The 19472-nt window shown below is 20.5% G+C and overlaps 5 protein-coding genes across 5 annotated transcripts; 3 read left to right on the top strand and 2 right to left on the bottom strand.

Annotated features, from left to right (window-relative positions):
- SRAE_X000082500 (DE-cadherin) lies at positions 1–6154 on the top strand (the record flags this gene model as incomplete). The annotated part of the gene is made up of 3 exons (XM_024645215.1): positions 1–36; positions 117–4869; positions 5016–6154. The coding sequence occupies 3 exons, from the start codon at positions 1–3 to the stop codon at positions 6152–6154; spliced, it is 5928 nt and encodes a 1975-aa protein (XP_024510696.1).
- A 3953-nt stretch (positions 6155–10107) lies between these two features.
- On the top strand, positions 10108–10663 carry SRAE_X000082400 (Hypothetical protein; the record flags this gene model as incomplete). Its single annotated transcript, XM_024645214.1, has 3 exons — positions 10108–10137; positions 10204–10398; positions 10499–10663. The coding sequence occupies 3 exons, from the start codon at positions 10108–10110 to the stop codon at positions 10661–10663; spliced, it is 390 nt and encodes a 129-aa protein (XP_024510695.1).
- A 668-nt stretch (positions 10664–11331) lies between these two features.
- SRAE_X000082300 (Peroxisomal membrane protein 4) lies at positions 11332–12079 on the top strand (the record flags this gene model as incomplete). Its single annotated transcript, XM_024645213.1, has 3 exons — positions 11332–11522; positions 11585–11783; positions 11828–12079. 3 exons carry the CDS (start codon positions 11332–11334, stop codon positions 12077–12079), a joined length of 642 nt encoding a protein of 213 aa, XP_024510694.1.
- A 357-nt stretch (positions 12080–12436) lies between these two features.
- Positions 12437–13724, bottom strand: SRAE_X000082200 (Stomatin-like protein 1; the record flags this gene model as incomplete). Its single annotated transcript, XM_024645212.1, has 3 exons — positions 12437–12885; positions 12931–13614; positions 13664–13724. 3 exons carry the CDS (start codon positions 13722–13724, stop codon positions 12437–12439), a joined length of 1194 nt encoding a protein of 397 aa, XP_024510693.1.
- Positions 13725–14389: 665 nt separating this feature from the next.
- SRAE_X000082100 (Eukaryotic elongation factor 2 kinase) lies at positions 14390–16649 on the bottom strand (the record flags this gene model as incomplete). Its single annotated transcript, XM_024645211.1, has 3 exons — positions 14390–16027; positions 16076–16285; positions 16344–16649. The coding sequence occupies 3 exons, from the start codon at positions 16647–16649 to the stop codon at positions 14390–14392; spliced, it is 2154 nt and encodes a 717-aa protein (XP_024510692.1).
- Positions 16650–19472: the final 2823 nt, after the last annotated feature.

The raw sequence follows: 19472 nt of genomic DNA, 5'->3' as shown, positions 1-19472 counted from the left end.
ATGTGTATATATTTACTATTGATCCTGCTTTTAATGGTTAGAAAATTTAAATATTAAAAAAAATTTTTATTTAAATTATTAAAAATAATATTTTTGATTTTTTTTAAAATTTTTAGGCTAAAACAGATATTGTTGTTCGAATGGATAGTTCAAGAAATATCTTTACATTACCACCAAGATTTGAACAAGCTATATATAATATCAAAGTTCCAGAAAATAATTTACCTGGAAGAATTGGAATTGTTAAAGCTCATCATCGTGCTGAAGAAATGTTAAATGATAGAACAATGTATAGTATATTAACTTTAAATGAAAATTCTAATTATTTTGTCATTGATGGTAATTCAGGTGAAATAAATTCAACAAAACAATTTGACTTTGAAGAAGATATAACTAGATTTGAACTTAAGATTTTAGGTTGTCTTGTTAGTAAACCAGCATTATGTGGTGAAGCAGATGTTCTTATTACTATTATTGATGTTAATGATAATAAGCCAATATTTGATAAAGATGTATATAATTTAACTGTCCCAATGGATTTAAGTGCCGGAAGTGAAATTGTTACAATTGTAGCTAAAGATATTGACTCTGGTAAAAATGGTCAAATAAATTATAAATTAATATTAAGTAATGAAGATAAAGATATATTTTCAATTGATAATACAACTGGAACAATATATTTAGAAAAAGAATTTGAAAAAAGATTAGTCTATCAATTTGATGTTGAGGCTTCCGATAATGGTGAACCTCAATTATCCTCAACAGCAACAATTAATATTATTCTTGGTGGTTCAAATCCAACAGCACCTGAATTTGATGAATTTAGATATGATATTAATAGAGAAGCCCCTATACCAGCAGGTGTTGTTTTAGCACAAGTACATGCTTCTGACCCAGATCCTGGACCAGAAGGTATTGTTAAATATCAATTTGGAAATGCTTCTAATAGTCAAATGAAAAAAAATTTAGAAAAATTAATTATAAATAAAGATAATGGTAAAATAAGTTCACTTGTTGAATTAACAGTAAATGATGGTCCAATAATGCAAATAATTGTTGAAGCATTAGATCAATCATCTATATTTAAAAGAAAAAGTCAAACAGTAGTTGTTATTCATATTGTTAGTAATCAAACAGATTATTTAGAATTTGTTCCATTACCAAAAATAGTTTATATATCATCAGAAAAATCTCTTGGTTCACCAATTATTAGAATTTCAGCCAAAAGTAGCCTTAATGAATTAATTACATTTTCTCTTGAAAGTGATAATAGAATAAAAAAATATTTTAAAATTGAACAAGATAAACTTATTTTAAATAGAAAACTTCAACCTGGAGAATATATATTAAAAATGAAAGCATCTATTAAAAATGATTATCTTACAGCATCACATCAAATGAAAATTGTTGTTATGAAAGATAGAGAAAAATTTCCAGTTTTTGAAAGATTATCTTATCAATTTCATGTACCTATTAATGGAGATTTTCCATTAAAATTACCAAAACTTAATTGTACATTATCTAATAGTCCAATTGAATATTCATTGTTTCCAAGTAAAAATTTACCTGAAGGTTTAAATATTGATGAAGTTACTGGTGAGATAACTGTTAATGAAACATTTGTACATACATATCGAAAAAAAGGTTATGTATTTGTTGTTGTTAGAGCTCGAAATATGATGTCACCACAATTTTTTAGTGATGTTGGTGTAACAATTAAAGTTGATGATACTGTCTTTTCATCACTTCTTTATAGATTTACTATTAATGAAAATACACCTGTTGGTACAATTATTAATAGTTCAATTAAAATAACAAATGATGAGAATAATGATGAAAGAAATATACAATACTTTGTTGAACCAGATGACAAATTTGGAATTGATAAAAATGGAAATTTAATTGTTAAAAAATTGATTGATTTAGAAAAATTAAGACCTGAAAGTAATGGGGTTATTAATTTAAATGTCATTGGGAAACAAAATACTGAGACAACATCTGCCAAAGTTCAAATTAAGATAAATGATGTCAATGAATTTCCACCAATTTTTGTTGATGAAATATTGAAATTTTCTATTGATGATGATAATGTACCTGGTGATCAATTAGGTATAGTAACAATTCATGATGATGATTTTACAGGACCAGGTTTATTAGATTTTCAATTTGAAACACAAGGTGAAGAAGTCTTTGTTAATATTGATAATGAAGGTAAAATTACATTAACAGATGATGTTCATAATATAGAACCAGGAGAATATGAATTACTTTTAACTGTAAAAGATAAGGATGGTAATGAAATTGAAAAGATAGTTTCTTTTGAAAGAATTTCATCTAAAAATAGTACAGAACCAGTATTATATGAAATGGAACCAATTGATTGGAGTGTACCAAGTGGATCAGGATTTATTGGAACTAAACTTCTTATTACAATGCCAATAGAAGAAAATTCACTATCAGAATGGAGATTTACTATTTCAAAAGGAAATGAAAAAGAATTATTTAAAATAAACCATCATAATGGTTCAACTGCTGAGTTAGAAATAATATCAAATGATATTAATCAAAAATTATATCATTTAGATATTAACGGAACAAATATTATTAGTAAATTAGAAACTATGACACTTAGTGTAACTGTTAATTTTACAAATGCCTTACAACAATATATTCCAGAATTCATTGTAGATTTACCAAGAATTATACATATTCCTTCAAATCACAATCAAACAATTCCCATATTTTCTGCTACAGCTACAATTGTTTCTGATCCAACACTACCAATATTATATACTATTGAGTCAAACTCTCCAGACAAAATATTTACAATTGATAAAAATGGAAATGTTTTTATGATTTTAAATTCAGAAAATGACAATAATAATACTTATGAAATTAAAATTAATGCTGTTAGTGGAACATTTAAAAATGAAAAAGATATTACAATTGTTTTAGATAAAATAAATGATATAGAAACAACTGCTATAAGTATTATATCAATGACACCATCAAATACATTTATCACAACAACAAATAAACCATTAGTTTCATTTGCCAATTCAAATTATTATTTTAATCTTGATAAAAATTCTGAAAGAGGATCAGTAATAGGCAAAATAGATTTTACAAATAATGATTTTAAAAAAAGTAATTATAAATTAGCTATTGTTCCAAAAGAATATGATATGTTATTTGATGCAAATATTGATACTGGAAAAGTTATAATGAAAAGAATTCCAGTAACTGGATGGAATACTGATAATATAAAATTTAATATTAATTTAATTGAAATGACAAAAGAAAATATTAATCCACCAACAGCTAAAATTGAAATAAAAATTCAAAATATTCAGACAACAACTCAAAGAAGAATTATCATTCAACCATCTACTACAACAATCAGTAGTGAAATTTCATCCACAACAACATCAGATGACATCTCATTAATAGATGTTACACCATCAACTATTGAAAAAAATCCTACAACAAAAAATGAAGATTTATTAATAACATCAGAAACAATAACTACTCAAATTCCAGTTGTAACAAATTTCCCATTTCCTGATGACATTAATTCATCACATAACAAAATTTTTGAACATAATTCATACTATGGAGAAATTAATGAAGGATATTATAACACTGGAGTATATATTCCATTAAAACCATCAAATTTCAAAGATGAATTATTATCATCTGGTCGTAATATTTTATATAATCTTATCATAAATGATACATTTACATCAATACCAACAAGTTATTTTCCAATACATATAAGAAAAAATACCGGTGATATTATTGTAGCAGGTGAAGTTGATAAAGAAAAAATTGATAAATTACAATTTATGGTTGAAGGTATTGATCAAACAAATCCAAAAATAAAAGAAACTGTTGGTGTAACAATAGAAATTCGTGATGTAAATGATAACAAACCAATATTTGAATTAAATACACCAATTGTTTTACCAGTATTTAGTACAACAAGACCAACAGAAGTTATTGGTACTGTAAAAGCAATAGATGGAGATAATAATTCAAATGGTGAAATAACTTATGAAATTGATGATCATGGTATGAATATCTTTAGTATTGATAAAAATAATGGAAATATAATTCTTTTAAAACCTTTAGAGTATGCTAATAAAACAAATTTTGTTGATATTATTGCAACAGATAATGGTACACCAAAACAATCATCTATTTATAAATTAAGAATTGATGTTTTTCCTGTTAATAGTGATGAAGAACCTCAATTTAATGAACCATCGTATAATTATAAAATTTCATTAAATCATCCATTAGATGTACCATTTGGTCAAATGGTAGCTGGTGTTGGTGAATATATATATACAATTTCTCCAAATAATATTTTTACAATAGATAAAAATAATGGTAAAATATATCTTACTCATTCACTTACTATTGAGGATTGTGATAATGTTAAAGGTGGTTATGTAAATGCTACATCAAAATTAAGCGGAAATGTTGCTATGACATCTTTTGATGTTATAATAGATTCTTGTAATTTACCTAGACCAACACATATAACTACTACAACAAATTCTAATGGAATAAATAAAAAGTGTTTATTTGAATCAAAAGTTTATCAAGGAGAAATAATAGAAAATGTTCCTGGAATTAATAAATTATTAACGTTAACTTCAACTTGTCAAAACAATGCTATTTATTCAATTGTTGATAGTGAAGATTTATTTATTATTGACCAAAAAACAGGTGAATTTTTTGCTGCAAAACCATTAGATTATGAAATTAAGACAACACATTATATTATTGTTGAAGTTAGAAATAAATATGAAAATGAAACTAGAAGAAAACGACAACCATCATCTAATAAAATTATTGATGACTGTAAGTAATAATATAGTAGGATCTTTTAAAAGTTTAGGGTCTTAAATTTCTTTTAAAAAGTTAAATTTAAAGAAATAATTTATGGATCTCTAACTTTAAATTTTTAAAATATAATTTTATACTAATAATTATAATTTAATTTTTAGATGTAAAAAATAGATTAACAGATTATCAAGCATTAATAGTTATTCATGTACTTGATTCAAATGATAATGTACCTAAATTTGAAAAATTACCTGTAAATCAATCTCATTTTGTATTTTATATTGATTGGAATGTTAAAAAATCAACAATTATTGGAAATGTTAAAGCTTTTGATGCTGATATAAATGATAATATACAATATTTTATTGAAAGGAATTTATCATTCGATGAAGATTACTTTGAGATAGAAAAGGATACTGGAAATATTAAACTTAAAAGAAGTATCAAAAATGTGAATGATAATGAATTTCATATAACAGTTGGTGCTTCTGATGGTGTACACAATATAACAAATGATGTTATAATATATAAAATATCACCTGGTGTTAATATTGTTAGTCTTGAAATGAATGATACTATTAATAATGTTAATGAAAGAAATATTATAGAAAAACTTAGTACACTTACAAATATGGATATTAAATTAATTGAGAAAAATGAAATAAATAATAATATTAATGAAACAATAGAAACATCAAATAAAACACAATTATTAATTTATGGTATTAATCAAAATAATATGGAACCAATAGAAGATGATGAATTAAAGAATAATATTATTCAAAAATTAGGTGAAATTCATAGTTATGGTATTGGAATTGATTCAGTTTCAACATTAACAAACACATCTACACTTGCTTTTAGTAACTTTGAATATTTATTATTAGTTGTATCAATTGTTTTATTACTTTTATCATGTTTCATATGTTGTTTTATATGTTATTTTTGTAATCGTGGAAAAGAAAATGTTAAAAGTGAAAAAGATTATATGATTGATGTAATTAATGCTGGTCCAAGACCATATAATGTTAAATTAATAAGTAGAAAAACAGCACAAGAGGTATTACAAGCAAAAGAAATACCAGAACCTAAAGAAGATGTTACAGATGCCTTAGAAGCATTGTATGGAAAAATTGATAGAACACGAAAATCAAATAAAAAAGAAAATAATTTTAATACAATTGAACCAGAAAAAAATGAAGTTGAATATTATCATGATCGTGGAATGTCTTATGAAGTACAAAGTCCAACACATATCATTTCACCATCTATTGTAAATAAGGCTTATTCTCCGAGTTAATATATTTTAAAAAAAAAAAGAAAAATGTTTTTATAAAACAAACATAATTTTTATTAATAATTATATATATATATATAGTCGTAACAAAAGAAAAAAGTGTGATAAAAAAAGCTAGATTATTATTTATATAATTATCTTTAATTAATAATAACTATTCAGTTATGATTTTAGCTTTTTTTAAAAAATTATTTATACGGTGCTTTGTAATATTAACTTATACTTTATCAAATTTCTTTTTTTTTAGTATACTTAAAATTGAATAAAACATTTTATTAATCAACAGTTATTTTTTTGAATAAAATATAATATGTATTTTTTATTTATACAATTTATTTAATCAAAATATTTTTATTACTAAAATTGTTATGGTATTCCACTAAAAAATAATTAAAAAAAAACTAAAAAATATGGATTTTATTAGTTTATTTTTATCAAATTCTAATTAATAAAAACACCAGGCATATTATTGCAATTATAACTTAAGAAGTGTTTACTGATGTTAAGTAATGCCAATGAAATTAATAGGTTTTTTTAATAAACTTTAAATTAATATGAATAAGATATTGTACTACATAAGTAATTCTTATATATATCTTGGTTATACCATTAAATATATAAAAATAAATAAATATAAGTGCATTACAAATTCATACATTAAAATCGAAATGTTTATCCCTTTTTATTTTGTTGTATTTTTGGAAATTAAATTTTTCAAAAAGGAAGTTGATATTAGTTTAAATAAGGTAGTATATTTTATTATTATAAAATTTTTTATTAAAAACATTATCATAAGTGTATGATATAATATTGGATAAGTCAAATTATTCTTTTTTTAGTTGTAATAATTCTATAATGATAACAAATTTTTAATAATGAAGTATATATTTTTAAATTTGTTTTAAAAGGTTTCTATGGTTGATGACAGTACGAAATTTTTATTTATTATATATATAAATAAAACCTTTCAATATTATGTATTATCTTTTTTTATTATTTGAATACTAACTTTGTTTGTAAAATCAAATATTAATATAATAGTATATAAATATAAATTTGTTTATATTAATTTTTAAAAATTTAATTTATTTTTATATATAATTCATTCTTTATTAACTATTATTTTAAATTATTTAACTAATAAGTGGAAAACAAAATGACGAAAAAAAACTAGATAAGTTCTAAAAAATTATAATAAGAATACAAAAAATTTTAAATAATTTCATAAGTTCAATGTCATTTAGTACTAAGTATCATGATACAAAAATTAAAATTAACTGGAGAAGAATAAGAAAAAAGAAAATCTATATTATTATTTGATAAAGTAATGACTATAAAACTTTTTTTTGGAAAATGTGGTAAAGGAAAAATGCTTCAAAATGATGTAATAAATGTGACAAACATCATCTTTATTAAATAAACGATAAATTTATATAAAACCCTGTTTATAAGTTTAACTGCATTATAAGTAAAACAATTTTCCTTAAAATAAATTTGATAAACTAAGAGTTAATATAATTCTGTCATATATTGAAATTATTGTTTATCTTGATTATCTAAAAGCAGCAAATGATTAATTGATTTGTCAAAAAAATTTAAAAGCAAATATCTTATCAATAACAACCAGAAAAAAATATCTTTCTGTAGAAAATTTCTTTTTTGGTAAGCTAGTTTCAGATAAAATAGAAAAAATGAATAATTGTCTTTCTTAGCATGATAGATTAGGTTTAAACTATTCAATTACCTACGATTATCTGTTAAATTATATATGATTCCATTTGAAAAAAATATTTGTATTTATTAGATTTTTATAAATCTTTAATAAAATTTAATATTTATTATTCTAGTTAGTTGTTTAATTTTTTTTTAAAATACTTTTTAAAATTTTATTTAATAAAATTGAAAAATAGGGAAAATTTTGATAGAAAAAAAAAAGAAAAAAAACTTAAACTAATTTATATTTTTTTATAATTTTAATTAATGTTTCTAATACAACTATCACTAATTCAAGTCAAATGATTTATCTAAAAAATTTATTTTCTCTTTTTAATATTTTTTGTATTATGATTATATTATTATATGTAAGGGTCTTGATATTATTAGAAAAGAATCAATTTTACAACTTTAAATTATCCAATAATTCTATTGCCTGAATTTGGTATTATCTTTTTTACATGTATTAAAAAGTTAATTTTATTTTGTTCCATTGCTAAATAGCTACTATTGTTAATATTGTAAAAAAAAGGATAGAATATAATATATATAAAATTTTAAAATCGAATAATGTTATTCATATGAATATTATAAAAATTTAGATAGAATAGATAATATTGTAGACATCAAAATTTTGAATAAAAAACAACTTAGAATTTTTTAGCATCTAATAAAAATATTTGTTATCATTTTTTCGAAATAATTGTAATTTTTTTGAAAGAAAAATTTAATCAATTGTAAAAGATAAATGATATTGATAATTTTAAATGTTATTTGCAAAGTGTTTTTTTCTTACAAGTATTATTATTCTTAAAATTAGATTCCTTACAAATTAAAGTATTAGTTGCAAATTTTTCTTAAAAAGTTATTTTGTTAAAATTAGAAAAATTATATTCAACATTATTATGTCATTTAAAAAAAATTTCTTTTTGAAAGTTAAGAAATTAAGTTAAGTCTTGTTATTTTAAAAAATTTACTTTTTGTATTTTGTTGATTAGACAAGAAGAATTTCTATTTTTAGAAATAATAAAGAAAGTACTGTTAAATTTAAATAAAACAATTAAAAAAGAAATTTTAATTAAATTAAAGTTTAAGCAAAGAAAATACTTTTTTCTTTTACAATAATAAATGACTTTAAAAATATTTAAAATAAAATGTAAACTTATTGAAATATTCTTTTAATACAATGATTAAACTACACTTATAAAACATCAAAGTTTTATTTGATGAAATCTTTTAAAATTAATTAATATTACAATAATTTTATGTTTAAAAATATCATTAATTTTCATATATTTTATGTGGATAAATAAATTTAATTTCAGTAGATATTTATAAATTTTCTAATTTTTTGTTGTTTATCTTTTAAACAAAAACAACAAATAATGAACAATAAATAATTTATTAAACTTTACAACATTATTAAACATTTTTATCTAATCAAAGAAATAATTTATTATTATCTAATATCTCATCATAGAACAGCATTCAATTCTGATAAAATATATTTTGATTATTTATTTTTACTTTAAAAATTATATTATAATTATAATAAAATTTTTCATTTTTAAAATCAAAGTATATATTTCCTCTTTGTTAGGAAAAACCCCCTTACTATTGTGTTTTTTTTTATAACCATAATAATAATAAATCATTTTCTAAAAGAATAATAATATATAAGATGTACATTTAGTTATTATAGCAGACATTTTAAATTACTTTTCTAATTATAAATTATTCTTTCATCAAAATAAAGTTTAAACATAATCTATATAGATTGTAATAATAGTAGAATTTCATCTTTTACAAAATATATTATTAACATTTTCTGCTTATCGTCACCAGATGGCATTATTTAATTAAACTTTACTTTAGAAAAAATCTATCTAAAGAAACATTATTAAGTATAGACAATATCACGATATTATGGAATATATTTATTACAACATACTTTTCTTAAGATATTATATTATACTTCACAATGTTAATTACTTGCATACTTATTAAATGCACTTACATCAAATAAAACAATCAAAAAAATTTGCAAAATTTGTTTAAAACAATAATTAATTGTCTATATATCATTGTATATAAATTAGTAAGAATACACCTCTTTTTGTCTGTCAACGAGAAGATCAAAATGAAATTTAATCTATCAAGGTCCCATATAAAAATACTTTCTAATTGATAGATTTAAACATTCATATATATATTAATAATATATAACATAATAAATTTCTAAAATGGTTAATTTTTTATCAAATTTTTTTATAGTAAGTTTATTATTATTTTTTTTAAATAATTTTTCTATTAATAATATATATAAATATATTTTATAGATTTTAATCACAATGATTATTGTAATAATAAATACTATGCCACTTGATAATCCTGATAATGAAACAACAAAAATAGTTAAAAATAATTGTGTTAAAACTTCAAATATGTTTGATGTTTTAAAAATATATCCAAATGCTGTATTTCCAACTTTAATTGATATTGGAATGTGTTCTGGAACTTGTAATGTTAATAAAGTATGTTTTTAAAATATTTTTATTTTCTTTTTTTTTTTTCTCAACATAAATATTTATATTTAATAATACTTTTTTTTTTTGATTATTTTATTTTATTTAGAAAATTATATTTGAAGGAAAAGAAATATGGGAAAAAGAAACAAATAAATGTACCATAACAAATTTCAATTTCCTTACAATTTACCTTCATGATAAAGCATCAAATAAAATAGTTCCATTTCAAATTCATGAACTTGTCGTAAATGAATGTGGATGCAAATTATAAAAAATAAAATAAAATGAATGATGTGAAATTTAATGCAAAAATTTGTCGCTACATATTTTCTTTAATAATATTTAAATGCCCAAAAATGAAATATTATCTTGTTAAATTCAAAATTTTCTTTTTTTTTTATTATTAATTTTCCCTCATCTTTTTTATTAATTTTTAGTTATAAGAATTAAAATATGGTTTATGTTATAAAAATTAATTAATCAAAAATATATAGAAAACTAATATCTAAATTTATATTTTCATTCCACCAAACTATTATATATTTTTGTCAGTATATTTTCTATTTTAAATTATCTTTAAAATAAAATTGTAAAAAAAATAGAAAACAAAATTATAAGCTTATTGGTATATTAAAATTAAAATTTAAAAGTTAATTAACAAAATATTTAATAATTAAAACTTATAAAAGTAATTATGAAAATAATTTAGATGCATTTTTTTAAATAACAACTACATACTACAAAATTATATGATAAGAAATATAATCTTATAATATTAAAAATTCGTATATATACATAGACATTTAACTGTCTTAATTAAAAAAGTATCTTCAACTTTCCAAAATTATATGTCATTGATTGTATAAATTTATATATAAATTTATTTTATATAATAAAATTAAATATTTTATTTATTTACAAAATAACAAAGTGATAGTAATGTTACCAAATTGTAATTTTAATTTATTACTTAAAAATATTAATAATGGTGGTGATAAAATATTGGAAAATTTAACATCATACAATTCTATTTTAACTGTTATTAAAGGATTCCGTAATGGTATTGTTTATGGAGTAAAAATTAGAGCACCTCATGCTTTTGTAATGACATTTCTTTTTCAAAATGGAACGTAAGTTATGACTTATATATTATTTCAATAATAACAAAAAAAAATTAAAAATTTTTTTAAAGATTTTATCAAAAAATAAAACGTATCTTTGATTTAACAAAAAAACATTCATTTAATTTGGCTAAATTTGTTTTAATTTATAAAAGTACTTTAATACTTTTAAAAAAAATTTTTGGTGAAAATATAAATTGGCAATCATTTGTGGCAGCCTTCCTTGGTGGTTATTATGTTTTCGGAGAAAATAATAACATAAATATGCAAGTAAGGATATTTATCATTTTAATATATTTTTTTTAATATCATAGATTAATCTTTATCTTCTTTCACGTATCATACTTGGTTTATCAAAGTTATTTGTTAAAAAAAATATTATTCAAGAACCACAATCTCAAATTTTTCCATGGTTTGGTGCATTTATTTGGGGTATTGTATTATGGTTATTTGAGGTACATCCTGAATTATTACAAAAATCATTACTTTCATCAATGAAATATTTATATCATGATAGTAATAAATGGAAAAATTTTAATACTTTTTTTTGGAAAAATACAGAATAAACCATAAAAAAAAAATTTTTTTTACAATTGTTTTTAATTTTCATTCATTTATTTTATAATAGTATATTTGTATAGGAATTTTAAAATAAATTACTACAGACAAATTTTATTTTTTCATAAATAAATTATAAATATACTTTAAATAATTGTTTATCATTTTCTTTTTGTCGTTTAGTTAATTGTAAAATGTCATTAAATTATTTTTAAGTATATGATTATCAGTTGTACTTTTAAAATAATTATATAATATTATTAATATTAAAATATTAAAAAAAAAAAATAATATTATTTAAGTATGTATTATTTTAATATATCAATGTGTGATAAAATATATACAATAAAATGGTTATTAAAAATTTAAACAATTACAGAAACTCTTTCAGCTAGATACTTTAATTTTATTGCATCAAACATAGAGCCTTTAATATTAACAGTTCCATTTAAGTATGCTTGAACAGGGGTTATATTTCCTTCAATTATATCAAATAAAGACTCTTTACTTAATGTAAAAATAACATTTGGTGATGGATGTATACCCCAATCACAATATCCACAATCGGATGTTAAATCAACATAAAAATTACCAACTTCTGTACACATAACTTGATAACATTTTCCAACTTGATGAACAAGTGATGCATCAATATGTTTTTTAACTTTACTAACAATATCAATTTCTTCATTTATTGCTATTGTTGTATTTGATGAACATACAGAAACTGTACTATCACCAGTTGATGATGTTCTTACTTTAACTGAATTAGGAGGATTTTTATTAATAGTTGTATCAAAATTGACATTTGGAACTAAATCTTTTAAGTGACTACTTAAAATACCCATTAAAGAATTACCAAAGTCAGATTTTATTATTGTATTAAAAACTGATACTGCGGCATTTTCACCATTTTTAACAACTTCAAAATGTTCTATATTTAATTCTTTTATTTCAATACCGTATCTATGAATAAAATTATTAAGTTCAGTTTTTGCATTATCAGAAAATATTTGTCTTCTATAATCCTGCATTAAATCTGATATCTTTTCTTTAATAACTTTTCTTGACATATATGTATAAACTAAAGAACTTATAAATTCTTTATTATTTTTTAATGAACAAACAGATGCTACAGGATCTTCAACAGATATTTGCGCAATAATACCAATTTCTATAATACCCTTATCTAGAGTAATTGACTGAAATTTGTCAATTTTTAATGGATTTGTTCTCATATCAACTTTTGAACATTTATCAATACATGGAACAATAATATAAAAACCAGGAGTATATAATTTTTTTAATCTTCCTAATCTTAATACAACCATCCTTTCATAATCTCTTACAAAACGTATTGATAAAAATATAGATAAAGGGAATGTTAAGATCATTGCTATAATAGATAATGCTATAATTAATACCTCAGCTGGTGATGACGATTTTTTTGTTCTTGTTAAATATTTTCTTTCTAATTCTTCTTCAGTTGGTGCAAAAGCACTTCTATATTTATCTTGCCAATTTTCTACACCATAATATTCATCTTAACAAATATTTTATAAAATAATATTATTATATTAAATAATACTTACCATCAACTTCTGGCCTATGAACAGGAGAATCAGTATTAAAAAAACATAAAAAATTATTCATAGCATCTAAAATAGGAGATAAAGAAATTTTTATACATTTGCTTTATAAAAAGCAACTTGTTTACACTTTCAAATACTATCGACTAACAAATAAAAGTAAAATTTATAACTGAAAAATAAGAGAAGAAATATTATTTAAAACTCTTCCTCTAAGTTTATGTTATGCCTTCTCAGTCTTTCTCTAACATATATATATATATATTTTTATATCTCTATAAATATATTTTATTTTCTTTCCAATAAACAAAATATTAACAATAAATATATTTATATTGTATAGAGAAATAGGACCTTTTCTTGAATTTTTCATTATCTTCCTCAATTAGTAAATAACTTATTATATATAATAATTTTCTTAAATATTTACAAATATATATATATATATTATATAATAAATTAAATGAATAATATTAAAAGAAAAAATTATATATGTATTAATTATATTAAATAAAATTTTAAATAATTTTAATTATTTTTTACTACACAGTTTATTTATTTATTTTTTTTTTTAAAATATGCGACATGCATTGAAACAAACGAATAAAGAAATAATAATAATACATAGAAAATACCATATTATAAATGAATTAAATTAATATATAAAAAAATGACAAGTAGAAAAATACTTTAAAAAGTCCTATGTTAAAAATAAAAAATATATTCTTTTTACTCATCACATTCACACATTTCAGCTAATTCATAATATTTTGTAGCTAATTTTCCTTTCATTGCTTCAAGAGCACATTCTGCAGCTTCTGTGTATAAATTATAAGCTTCCTTACCATTACGTTCCAAACCAAAACCTCCTTCATTTAACATTTGCCCCATCTTAGCTAATATTTCATATTGTGGACATACAAATGTCATATCTTTTTTATTTACATTATTCTCTGAAGAATCATAATCATCCATGACATAATATTCTAATGCTTTTTCATACCAATACATTGCCTTACACCAATCAATTTTTTTATTATTTGGTAAATTTAAACCAGTCTCATAAGAATAAGCTACAAAATGAATTGCATTTCTTTCAGACATCTCTGCTGCTAATTCCATCATTTTAAATGCAAACTCAATCTTATCATCTGTATTTTTTAATACTTCATATTTTAAGTCATTGGATTTGACGTCTTTTAATAAATCATGAGGTAAATCATATGCTATATCTGCCATCGTCTTAATTGCTTCTAAAACACCACATTTTCTGGCTACATTTAAATGAAAAATGGCTGCTGATTTATTATAACCAACATCATGTGTTAATGAATATTCTACATCCTTATCATCTGGATTTAATAATCTATTTCCTAGTGTTAGTTCTGAGAATTTTCCAATTTCATAATATCTAGCCATATCAAGGTGTACTTGACCAAGAACATATAATGAATTACCATTTTTAAGTGCATTTAATATTTCATCTGATACATTAGGCATTAATAAACCAGCTGGTCTTGAAAATTTTCTTATAGCACTAGCAAATCTTTCAGCTTCTGTATTTTTAGAGTCTGAACCAAGACTATTAGAACTATAATATCGTCGTCTTCTTTTTAAATCACTATCACTTTCATTAGAATCTTCACCATTATCACTTTTATTATTCCAATTTTCAAATAAATCATTATCATCTTCACTTATTATAGAATCATCTTTATTTCTTAAATATTCATCTTTATTCATTAAAAAATCATCTTTTTCTATACAAGTATCACATATACATTTATCAGAATGTTCACTTGAATAATTTTTATCTAATGGCTTATCACTATTTACAGATAAAATCCTTCGACGTAAATTTTCCATAGCATCTTCTTTAAAATTAACTAATGGTTCGCATTTATCAAGTGAAGAATGTGTTAATGTTGTAAATTTTGTTGATGGATCAGATAAAGTAAAATAACCATTGGCAAATGATGATCTTTCCATTTTTTCACTAATAGAAAAATCAAATTCTGTTAATTTCATAAGTAAACATATTTCATTACATTGATGTGAATAAAAAAATAATGCCATACCTCGTGTTCCTAAATTACCATCACCATAATCTGTACCAGTAACTGTATGAATTTGTGGATCTGTATATAAATCATCAACACCTTGAATATCAACAACAATTAATTGATGGCCACTTCTTTCAAATGTAAAATGACTAAATGCTTGTGGTGTCATTCTCATAATTTCAGAAACAAAACCAGAATTTGAATTATATTTAATATATTGACCTTCAATAAAATGTTCTAAATGATATAATGGTGATCCTTCTTCTTCAACAAATTCTAATATTGACATTTGAATAATATCAATCTATATAAAATTTATTATTCAAAAAAAAATATATATATTAAAAATTACTTTTTTAGGTGGATTATGTCTATTAAATTCTTCAGCCCATAATTTACTATCCATTTGAAGTTTAACATCTTCAAAAATAACATTTCTATCAACATTTTGTATATATCTCTTACAAACATAATTCATTGCTAATTTCCAATCAGTATCATAAGCAAAATTAGATATTTTTTTTAATCTAAAACATTCCCGCATTGCACCATTAGCAAATGGCTAAAATATATATATTAAATATTACTATTTTTTTTTAAATTATTATCCATTAACATACCTTATCTTCCATTTTTACAAAAACTTCATCTTTTTTCCATTTTTTTGTCATAGCATTATAACGATATCTTACAGCTTTTTTTGTTGGTTGTAAATGAATATTATACTTAGCCCATGGATCTTTTAAAAGATCTAATGCTTTGCGAGCAGTTTGTTTCCATAATTTTATATATTTTTCTTTTCTTTCTTTTTTTTCATCTTCATTTAAATCAGGTTCTTCATCATAATCTTCTATAGAAAATTTTACTCTTCTTTCAGGTGATGGTGATAAAATATTATTAGCATTATCATAAGTTGTTACAGTCATTGTTGATACAAACTAAATTTTTTTTTTAATAGGTTATAATTGTTGTCTAAAAATAAGAAAAAAAATATATATATAGACAGAGAGAAATATTTAATATGTTATATAATATTATCAATTTTTATTTTATAATATTTATTACAACATAGTAATATATATTTAAAAATTATATTTATTAAGAAAATAAAAAATTAAATTTTATGAGTATAAAATGATAAATATTTTAAACAATTAGTAATGTTTTGTAAAAAAAAATGGTAAATCAACATTTAATTAGAAAAAATATTTTTGATTCTTCTATTATTTTAATTAAAAATAATAAAAGTTTATATATATTTTCAACCACATAAACATTATATTTATACATATATATAATACTTTTGTACATTTACCACTAAGTAATTGATATTTAAAATCTTTTCATTAAAAATAATTAGTTAAACATTGATTGACTTAAAAAAAGATTTTTACATTGAATTTTACCTTTTGTTAGTATTTTATATAATATCGTTTACTAAATAATTAAATTAATCTGAAAATCACTTTTTAACAAAAAAAAATTTTTTTTGTTGCTATTAAAAATTAGTAATATAATTTTAAATTTTAATGATATTTCCATAGTTTAATTAACACAACTAACATTTACTTTCTATGATATCTATTTGAAATATTCTTTGTAATACACCAATTTAAAGAGAGTAATATTAAATTTAATGTAATAGTGTGTAAAATATTATTAAAGACTAACAAAAGAAAGTACATTGATCTACAATTAAGAGAAATTTTTATGCTTTTGGCATCTATCGGTTAATGATAATTTATCAAAAATGTAAGGTAATATAACTTTTAGCGTAAATTTAAATAAAGTAAGATAATACAAAGTGTAATTAAAAATTTAATATAGTTATATAATTATTTTCTACTATATATTTAAAATGAAAAAACTCAATGCAATTAATGAGAATAAACTCTTCCGCTTTACATTATTATTTACTTCCTTACATTTTTTTTTAAATAATAATAATATCATAATACTAACCTTTAACTCGTGATAAAATATATCACTTATAATAGTAATAAAAGAAGTTCTAATATATTTGATTACTTGGAATATTTTACCAATGATAAATATAAGAAAAAGATTACAATCTTAGTAATTTAAAAGTTTTTCCTATGAAAAAAAATTAATTTAAAAAGATTTTAGATAATAAGAAAACAATACAATTTAAGAAAAAAATTTAATTCAATACAAAAAAATATATATATATATTAAATGGTATAAATATATAGACATTCTGACGTGTCATAATCAGAAAATTTATATTAATTAAAGAAAAAAGTTAAAAATATATAATGAATATTTTACAATTTGAAATATATAATTTTTTTCAACTATTAAAATTAGTTTAGAAAATAAAAAAGAAATATTACCATATTTATATTTTTTTTTATAACAAAGTTTTTTTTTTCCGAAAAAAAAAATCAAGGAAAAATAAAAATAGATATATCAAAAAAGAATTAAAATTCTAGAAAAAAAAAAAGGTAATTCACTTATTTTATTCTTTTGACAATGATGAAAATTAGCTTGTTTACATATGTATATAGTTTTGGAAAGATGTAAAATAAGATATGCGTTCTAATGATATATTTTCATATATTTTTTTTTATGGCCAAGATTTATGATTCAGAAAATAAAAATCAATTATTTAAAATATAGGTTATTTTAATATAAAAATTTAAAAAAAAATTTTATCCCAGTTAATATTTATCCCATATTATATTTATACATGTTATAATATATTTTATATAAAAATTATTTTTATGAATATTAAAAAAAGAAAGATAATATGAGTATCTTGTGAAAAAAATATATCTTAATAAACATTATAATATATTATTATCAATGTAAGAAGATTTTCATCCAATAAATATATATACAAAAATTCGATAAAAATGTTAAATCTTCAAATAGATAAATATTTTCTTTCTATAAATAAATTTTATAGTATTATGTTTTAAAGTACATACACAAAATTTATATAATATAAACTTTTAATTATTTTTTTTATTTAATATTTTATATTTATATATATATGAATATTTATCATAGAAGAATAATAATTGATAATTTCTATCATATTAAAACAATAATTTTTATGTTAAAAGTTAAAATTTTTAAAATATAATAATATTATTAAGATTACTTTTTATAAACGCTTCATTGGATATATACACATGTGTATTTATATATATATGAAAAAATAAAATCGCTTGCGAAAAATAAAATAAATATTTATTTTTAGTGGTACAAAAATATTATATCACATGGTTTGTTTGTAATAACAAATAAATAAATTTTGGACATTCTTAAAAAAGTACTTTTTTGAAACCATATTTGCTATTTTATTTTACATAAAAGTTTCATCAAAAACAAAAGATAAATAATTAACAAAATAGTTTTTATCCTAATGAATCAAAGAACATTGATCAAACAGCAAAAGTAAAGAAGATGATATATTTTTAAATATCAATTTAAAAATTTCACCATTATAAAATAAATTTTCAAGGCTTTTTTTTTTTATTGACAAATATAAAGTTATAGCTAAAATGAATATAAGAGGATGTTTTAAAAAATTATATTATAAATTACATTAATACCAGAAATAGAAAAGTTTAATAACACTTAAAACAATTTTTTCTTTTCAATTGATAATACTTAAAGAAAATAAGATTTTATCAATTTATCAATAATGCTATACTAACTTTTTTTTTTAAAGCTTGTTAAAGATTTTATATTAATAAATGATTTAATGAATGTTTAAAACA

This window comes from Strongyloides ratti, assembly GCF_001040885.1.
Source record: "Strongyloides ratti genome assembly S_ratti_ED321, chromosome : X".
NCBI classification, from domain to species: domain Eukaryota; kingdom Metazoa; phylum Nematoda; class Chromadorea; order Rhabditida; family Strongyloididae; genus Strongyloides; species Strongyloides ratti.
Note: the sequence above shows the minus strand (reverse complement) of the source record. Positions and strands in the feature narration are given on the sequence as shown.